The sequence below is a fragment of the Nicotiana tabacum genome, chromosome 15 (genome assembly GCF_000715075.1).
Source record: "Nicotiana tabacum cultivar K326 chromosome 15, ASM71507v2, whole genome shotgun sequence".
NCBI classification, from domain to species: domain Eukaryota; kingdom Viridiplantae; phylum Streptophyta; class Magnoliopsida; order Solanales; family Solanaceae; genus Nicotiana; species Nicotiana tabacum.
In genome coordinates this window covers 76,714,574-76,723,655 of record NC_134094.1, presented here as the reverse complement: position 1 = coordinate 76,723,655, position 9,082 = coordinate 76,714,574, and the positions used below count along the sequence as shown (strand labels likewise).

The window sequence follows — 9,082 nt, the reverse complement described above, 5'->3', positions numbered from 1 at the left end:
CAAGTAGTGCTTCACTAGGTGACCATTAATTCAAAATATTTCATTATTTTTATTCTTCAAATCCAAACAGACCACTCCACTTTGACTTGAGCTTCCCGGAAAATATTCTCAACCTTGAGGTGAACAACAACACTAGATCACCGGCCTTGAAGTCCTTGTTCTAAATATACCTATCATGAAGGTACTTCTTCTTTTCTTTGTACAAGGACGAAGTCTCATATGCTACCAGAATTCATCCAATTCATTCATATGTACATATTGCAAGTTAGCGGCTACATCCCAATCAAGATTTAGCTTCTTCAAGGCTCACATTGCCTTGTGCTCTAATTTCACCTAAAGATGACAAGCTTTTCCGAACACCTATCGATATGGAGATATCCCAATAGGTGTTATGTAAGCCATTCTATATGCCCATAGAGCATCATCAAACTTCTTAGACCAATCCGTCCAATTTTTATTCACCGTCTTGGACAAAATACTCTTTATCTCTAGGTTGGAAACTTTCACTTGACCACTTGCTTGTGGATGATAGGGAGCTGTCACTTTCTGAGGGACGCCATACTTGCCAAGAAAAGTGTCAAAAGCCTTGTTGTAAAAATGCGACCCTCCATCACTTATAATTACTCGCGGAGTGCCATACCTTGTGAAAATAATCCTTTTTAAGAAAGCCACCACACTTCTAGCCTCATTATTGGGTAAATCAATAGATTCAATACATTTAGACACATGATCCACTGCGACCAAAATGTAAGTGTTTCTACAAGAACTCACAAAAGGGTCCACGAACTCAATGCCCCAAACATCAAAGATATCAATCTCCAATATGGTTGTAAGGGGCATCTCATGTTCTTTAAAATTCTGCCAGCCCATTGACATTCATGACATCTTCTCACCAACTCATTTGCATCTTTATAAAGAGTAGGTTAATAGAAATCACAACTTAGAACTTTTGCCTCTATTCGTGCTCCACCATGATGACCACCATAGGGCGAAGAATGACAAGCCTCAAGAATATCACTTTGTTCCTCATCCGGCACACATTTTCTAATTACCCCATCCGTGCAAATCCGGAAAAGGTATGGTTCATCCCAATAGTAGTCTTTGTAATCCCTCTTGATCTTATTCCTTTGATTTGAAGAGAACTCTTCCGGAATGATAACAATCACAAGGAAATTTGCCAAATCCGCAAACCATGGTACCTCTTTCATTGAAAGTGTCAAGAGTTGCTCATCGAGGAAAGAGTCATTGATCTCAAGGTCATCATGTGGCCTTCCCTCCTCCTCCAAACGAGACAAGTGGTCCGCCACTTGATTTTCACTTCCCTTCTTGTCTTGAATGTCAATATCAAACTCTTGCAACAAAAGCACACATCTCATCAATCGAGCCTTAGATTCCTTTTTGCTCGTAAGATAGCAAAACGAAGAATGATCCATGTGGAAAATAACTTTGGCACCTATAAAGTATAGGCGAAAATTCTCAATAGCAAACACAATAGCAAGGAGCTCCTTCTCCGTAACGGTATAACTGACTAGCATAGTAGACCAGATGAAAGAATTTGTTGATATGTTGCCTCAAAACAGCCCAACCACTGCATCACTTGCATTACATATGAGCTCAAACGGCAAGTTACAATTTGGAGATGTAATGATAGGAGTAGTTGTCAACTTAAGCTTCAATTGTTCAAAAGATCTCATACAATCATCATTGAATGAAACTTGGAATCCTTCTTGAGGAGTTTGCACAAAGGTTTCACCACTTTATAAAAAAATCTTTGATAAATCACCGGTAGAATCCCACATGGCCCAAGAAACTCCTCACACCCTTCACCGAGGTGGGGGTGGAACCTTAGAAATAACTTCAATCTTCACCTTATCCACTTCAATAACATTCGTTGAAATCATATGGCCAATGATATTTCCTTCCTCAACCATGAAATCACGTTTCTCCCAATTGAGTACCAAATTTGTTTCCTCACATCTAGCCAACACCTTGTCTAAATTAGCAAGACAATCATCAAATGAATCCCCAACCATCGAAAAGTCATCCATGAAGAACTCAAGGTAGTCTTCCACCATGCCAGTGAAGATAGCCATCATACACCGTTGAAAAGTCGTATACGCATTGCACAATCCAAAAGGCATCCATTTGAAAGCAAAAGTACCATATGGACATGTAAAGGTGGTTTTCTCTTGATCTTCTGGTGCAATAAGAATTTGGTTGTATCCCGAGTAACCATCATGAAAGCAATCAAAGGCACGGTCGGCCAACCTATCAAGCATTTCATCCATGAAAGGGAGAGGAAAGTAATCCTTCCTTGTGACTTTTTGAGCTTATGACAATCCATACAAACTCTCCAAATGGTGACCATTCTAGTAGGAATAAACTCATTCTTATCATTCGTAACCACCGACATTGGACCCGAGAAGTCCATGAACTATCGAAAATGGGGTAGACAACCCCGACATCCAACCATGTGATAATCTCCTTTTTGACCACCTCTTGCATAACCCCATTGAGTCTTCTTTGATGTTCAGTGGACGGTTTCTCACCATTCTCCAACTTGATCTTATGCATGTAAAATGTGGGGCTTATGCCCCGAATATTCGCCAAAGTCTATACAATAGCTTTCTTCCTCTTTTTCAAGATCGCCAATGTGGAATCTACCTGCATGTTAGTCAAACAAGAGGAAACAATAACCGGTAAATTAGAACAAGGTCCAAGAAATTCATACCGAAGTTGAGGTGGAAATAGCTTCAACTCCAAGGTCGGTGGCTCTTCAATTGAAGGTTGTGTAGGAGGAGTCTTCCTATTCTCAAGATTCAATGACACCTTTCAGGGTGCATAGTTGTAAGACCACATTCCTTGCAATCAATTCATATACTTCATGAAACCATCCAAATCATCATCATTAAAGTTGAGCAAAATGACTTCCAACATATCACATCAATTGATTGCAGCACTAGTATCATCAACAATGACATTGGTCACCAAGTCCACAAAAGAGCACACCTCATTGCTATTTGGTTGGTGCATGGATTTTCATACATAAAATACCACTACTTCATCACTGTTACACCTCATATTTTCATACATAAAAGTATGTCATAAGTCAATTGATGTAAGCTCGAAAAGGAGATCATCAGTGAAAGTATGTAAGGTAAGTTAATCATGTCACCTTGTAGGTTACAAATAATTAAGATCGGGATCAATAGGTACCAAGAGTATTGGAAGGTTTAGAAATTAAACAAAGCGAAGAAAATAAGTTTCGTCGAAAGTCGGCAAGTTGGGAATATTATAACCCGTACTTTTGGGGTAAGACTAGGGTGATTAACATGATAATACAGTGATTTTATGAGGTATTTTAGTCGTATTATAGTCGTGTGTGAATGTTTTAAGTCAAGCGATTTATGAAACAAAAGTCGACTAAAGTCGTCACAAGTTATGTTCATAACTTTTACTGAATTTTGGGTCTAATGTCGCTGAGCTTTATTACCAATATACTTAGAGTTAAATAGTAATCTACCCATCAAATTGAAGGTCGACGAGTTTAGTTTCCAAAGCATTCAAGTATTCTTCAATGCGACATCAGAGTAGAGAGATATTCATATTTTCGCTATACTGCGCAGACTGGTAGATGACAAGTAGGTGCGTCACCTGCTTGCTTAAATGAAGGGAGCAAATAAATTCCCAAAAAGGGGAAGATTGAGGGAGGCCAAGGGGGCCTTTATATGGGATGATTCTCTCACATTTTCAAAGTTATCTCCTGAGCAAAACATAGGAGAAAATCTCCTGAAACTCTTCTCCCAAAAGTTCCATCAAACCCTAAGCAATTTTGAAGGTTACAAGTGATTCTAGTGGTGAAGAAACCCGGACTGCTTGCTTATTTCTCTTTCTCTTTCTTGTAGCTGAGTTGAAGGTTGTTTTTAGGTGAATAGGACCTATTTTTTGACTGGTTGTGATCACTTCAAGGTGATTTATACTTCTCCTTCCCTTGTTTAAGTTTCTACGAGTTGTAGCTCGGTTATAAGGACTAGAACTTGTAAGTTTCGAAACAATTAGCATGCAGTTGTTATTGCGTCTTTGCTGGGGTGTTATGAACTTTTTTTAAAGTTGAATTCTTGGATGATTTACATTAGAAGAGGCTTAATTATGTACAGTTGGTTGTGTTGCTCGAATTAAAAGAAAAGAAAACAAGTTAGAAATATGTTTTAGTAATCTGAAAAATCAGTTTTGAGTTGCTGAACTTGTGGGACTGTTATAGGGTCATTTTAAAGTAGTATTGTAGATGCAAATTAGGAGAGATAATTGGATATGTTTAGGTTAATGTTGTTAATAAGTTCTATAAGGAAGAAGAGGTTTAAAATATTAGTTGTTTAATCATAAATCGAGCTTGCCACTCGTTGTACTATTGTTTGAATTGTGGAATTATTCTTACATTGTTGAGGGGCTGAATGGATAGGATTTGTTGTTGATATTGTTGATATTGTTGATGTTGTTGTTTAGTGATGTTTTGAATTCAAGTAAGTGAGGAAATATAGGGGAAGTGTTGCCCAATATTTCGAAAGAGAGCTACTAGCTTATAAATATGTTTTGAGTTTTCCATGGTATTAACCATAGTTCTAATACCTTGATGTAGGTTGAGGTAATATGGGCAGTGTATATTGATTCGTTATCAACAAAATTATGTTAAGGATAACCCTTCATTATTTTGGCATGATCCAGGTAACGAAACGTAAACGTAATGTTATTACCTAAATGGTTCTACTCGTAGTAGTTAAGGATGTCTACGTTATTCATTCCTATGAAAAATGTAATTCAAAGCATGTCTAAGTATGCTCTTAAGTCCTTATTGAGTCATACGATAAAGATGTTAATGCTCATAATTTAATCGGAGGGTGAACAACTATAGGTCATTTTGAAAGATGTCCTAATAATCCTAAAAGGCTCTTCTTGCATTGTACGTATATATGTAAACGAGTAAAATGACAATATATCCGTATGTGCAATATCTATAAGGGCATGGATATGGTATTCCAACTTTACCACCGAGCTACCAATAAGGCAGTTACATATTTACCACCGAGCCAGTTGGGAAGTCATGCATTTACCGTCGAGCCACGGCCAGTTGGGAAGTCATGCATTTACCGTCGAGCCACGGGCAGTTGGTCAGTCATGCATTTACCATGGAGCTAGGGCCGATTGGGCAGTCATGCATTTATCAATGAGCTACGGCCGGTTCGGCAGTCATGTATTAACCATCGGGCTATGACCGATTATGCAGTTATGCATTTACCAAAGAGCTACGGCCTGTCGGACAGTTACCATTGGTCAGATGTGCAGTTATGTTATGATAAGGATAATAGTCCCATAGAGAGGCATTAAATATATAAGTATAATAACTATGCATATCATGGCCCTCACTGCATTTCTGAGGTTCATGTTGATTCTTACATCTCTCTCATTGATGTTGTATTATCGTTATGTTTCAGTACTTCCTTACCTACTCGGTACATTATTCGTACTGACATCCTTTTTGTTTTGGACACTACATTAATGCCTCCAAGTGTAGGAAATCAGTTTAACGAGCCCTCATAGTAGATGAGGTTAGTACTCGACTAAGGATACGTAAGACTCCACTTCTTCTACAAGTCATGGTGTCAGAGTTTTGCTACAGACTTATGGGTAGGCTGGGGCCCTGTCCCGACCATGTTTTGATGTCAAACACTTTTAGAGGCTTTGTAGATATAGGTTCATTATGTACAGTTTGTTTGAGGCCTTGACGACCCGTATGTACTCATGTTTTAAGAACGATGGTTCTTTGATACAACGTTTTCCTACTTATAGTTATACATTACGAGTTGTGTCCATGTTGGCCCATGATAGTTACAGAAGAAAAGTGTCTTACACCCCGTATTTTCAAGTAAGAATTCATCTTAAGTGAATAAATATGAGTCAGAGAATTGAAATACCTTTACAAAGATAATTATGGGTTAAAACAAGTTTTAAGGAGTATCATTGGAATTTTAAGAAGCTAATCGAATCGAAGAAAATAAGTTTCGTCGAAAGTCAGCAAGTTGGGAATGTTATAACCCATACTTGTGGGGTGAGACTATGGTTCTTAAGATAATAAGAAGGTAATGTAATGCGGTATTTTAGTTGTGTGATAGTTGTGTGTTAAGTTTTGAAGCCAAGTGAGTTACGAAACAAAAGTCAACAAAAGTTATCGCAAGTTATGTTCATTATTTTACTAAAACTTTAGGTCTAATGTTACTAAGATTTTATCTCAATGTACTTGGATTTATGTGGTGATATACCCACCAAATTGAAGATATGCGAGTCCAGTTTCCAACGCATTAAATCGTTCGTCAATACAACGTCGGAGTAGAGAGATATTCGTATTTTTGCGAGACCGCGTAAGCAGCTCCTGTTGGGACCCACTTGAGACCGCCACCGACCTTACATCTTTTAAAAGGCTTTTCAGCCTCATTTCGGGTCATTTCAAACCCAAAATTCGTCCAAATGCTCTCCAAATCCCTCTCTAACATACACCAAGATCCCAAGAACCAAACTCAAAGGAAATCAACTCAAATCATCATCAAAAGTGTTAAAAACAATAAGAGAATGCTTCTATAACGTTGTGGTGTGATTGAGGGCTAGTTGAGATGGGGTTTCGAGTTTTGGCTGTTGTTGTTAAGCTTTTCTAGGTGTTAGCTAAGTTTATTGAAGAAGAAAACATGAAAAACAAGCTATTGACGATAAAAGTTAGGGTGTTAGGCGTATGGGGCTGTTTTGGAAGTCATTTTATGGATATTTTAAACTAGGAATCATATAGTACATATAAGTATGATGTTCTAAAGGTTTCATGTCAGTAGCCCGTAGAGGTACTCAGATGTTACAGGTTGTATCTTCTCTCTCTCTCTTTACATTACTATTCTTACTTATGCTTTCTAGCCATACATACTCGGTACTTTATTCGTACTGACGTCACTTTTGCTTGGGGATATTGCGTTTCATGCCCGCAGGTCCCCATAAACAGGTTGACGGTCCTCCTAGTAGGCTATCATCTCAGCGGAAGGTGTTGGTGCACTCCACTTGCTCCGGAGTTACCTATTTGGTCAGTATGCTTTGGACATGTATTGATTGGTATGGCGGGGCCCTGTCCCGACCTTTATGACGTTTATGTACTCTTAGAGGCTTATAGACAGATGTCATGTATATGGATACTTTTATGGCCTTGTCGGCCTATATTTTGAGTGTACAAATGATCAAGTCGGCCTTATAGGCTCATATGTCACATGTATAAGTTTGTATATCATGTTGGGTCATCCTATGTCGAGTATTCCCTTATGTTTTATTTTGGTTAACTCATGACGGTCTTCTTGCCCATTTACGCATGATAGTATGATAAGAAAGACACATTATGTTGGTACTCAGTTGAGTAAGGCACCGGTGCCCATTGCGGCCCTTCGGTTTGGATTGTGACAAACTTGGTATCAGAGCAGGTCTATCTGAGGGATGTCTACAAGCCGTGTCTATTAGAGTCTTGTTTATAAGTATGTTGCACTCCACACTTATAAACAAGAGGCTTCAAGGAATTCAGGATTGATACCTTCCTTTCATATTCTAGATCATGCGAAAGAGCGGAGTTGTAGGCAATCAAGTCTAACGTATGCGTTGATATATGTTGTACAAAGATGTCATTACCCAGAAGAGCTACGGCTAGCCAATATGTTAAGGAAGGTTTCGTAGGGGGTATGATACGCACGCCCTCTATTGAGACAGATCCGTCTAAGGACCAGGGTGAGTCACTCACTCAGATAGCCCCGATTCCACTAGTACTAGAGGAGCTGAGGGAGGCTCTAGCATTATTAACTCTGCAAGTTCCACCACCAACACGATCTATGTAAGAACATTAGTACATGTATTGACACAGTTTGTAGCCTCAAAGGATTGGAGTCACCCGAGGGCCCGTGATAGTGATAGAGCCCTTGAAGGGTCAGAAAATTTACAACTTAAGGAGTTCAGAGAGCAAGAGATGTCTATATTTCCTAGAGATAATTCTGATGAGCTATGGGATGGACTAAGAGGGCCAGTACAAGTGATGGTGGTAGGTTATAGCAGACTTGTGCGTGATTAGATAAGTAAAGCAATATTAGAAAACTAAATAATGAGGCATGTTAGAGTACGAGAAGTCGAGAATCAAGGATATTTTGTGGAAATTACTTCAAAAGAAACGAGAAGTGGAATATTGTGAAAGGTTTGTGCGAAACCAAATAGAGCAATATGAGTGAATAGGGAAGACTATGAATGACGTAAGTTAAAGTATGGGAGTACAATAAGATTCGTAGGCAAATAAGCTCTAAGGTTATAAAGCAATATGGGCCCCGTTTTCATTAAAAGTGTATTAGTAATTTTAACAGGGATTATTGGAAGGTCAATTTAACTATACAGATGCGAGGTGCTGATATCGGAGGATGTCTTAGGATGAACTAGAACTAAGGTACCAATTAGAGACTCAAGGGACTCTTGCACTAGCTAGCATTGCAGAGATAGAATGAGTGAATCAGCAGAAGGAGGAAGAGGATCGGTGGGAGAAGAACCCGAAAAGAAATTTATAAAGATCTCCTTGACAAGCCACGTGAACTAAAGTTAAAATTATCTAAATAAGGCATACCAGCAAGAACATATGACTCATTACATATATAAACCCCTACAAATTGTCTCAAAGGAAGAAAGGTTACCCATAGGATAATTGTAAGCTACTAGGAAGACGAGGGGAGGAAGATGAGCTGGTAAAGTACTAAGTCAAGAGCATTTTTGTTTAATAACAAAAAGATTGGAGGATTGGGACAGAAAGGCGTATAAGCAATTTTAAAGTAACGCACAGGTACAAAGGATATGGAAAAGAGACAATATTGGTTTATAAATAGACGACAAGCATAGTCAAACACTTTATACATGGGAATGTTAACATGAAGAATTCGTTAAAGTTGGAAGATATAACTCCAAAGGAAATTGTTGAGATTGAAAGAAGAAGGAAGAACAATCATAAGGAGTTAGAAAGGGACCTGAGTACGATGAC

General features: G+C 38.5%; 1 protein-coding gene across 1 annotated transcript; it reads right to left on the bottom strand.

Moving 5' to 3' along the window:
- Positions 1-360: 360 nt before the first annotated feature.
- On the bottom strand, positions 361-870 carry LOC142169686 (uncharacterized). The gene has a single exon (XM_075231585.1). It carries the CDS (start codon positions 868-870, stop codon positions 361-363), a length of 510 nt encoding a protein of 169 aa, XP_075087686.1.
- Positions 871-9,082: the final 8,212 nt, after the last annotated feature.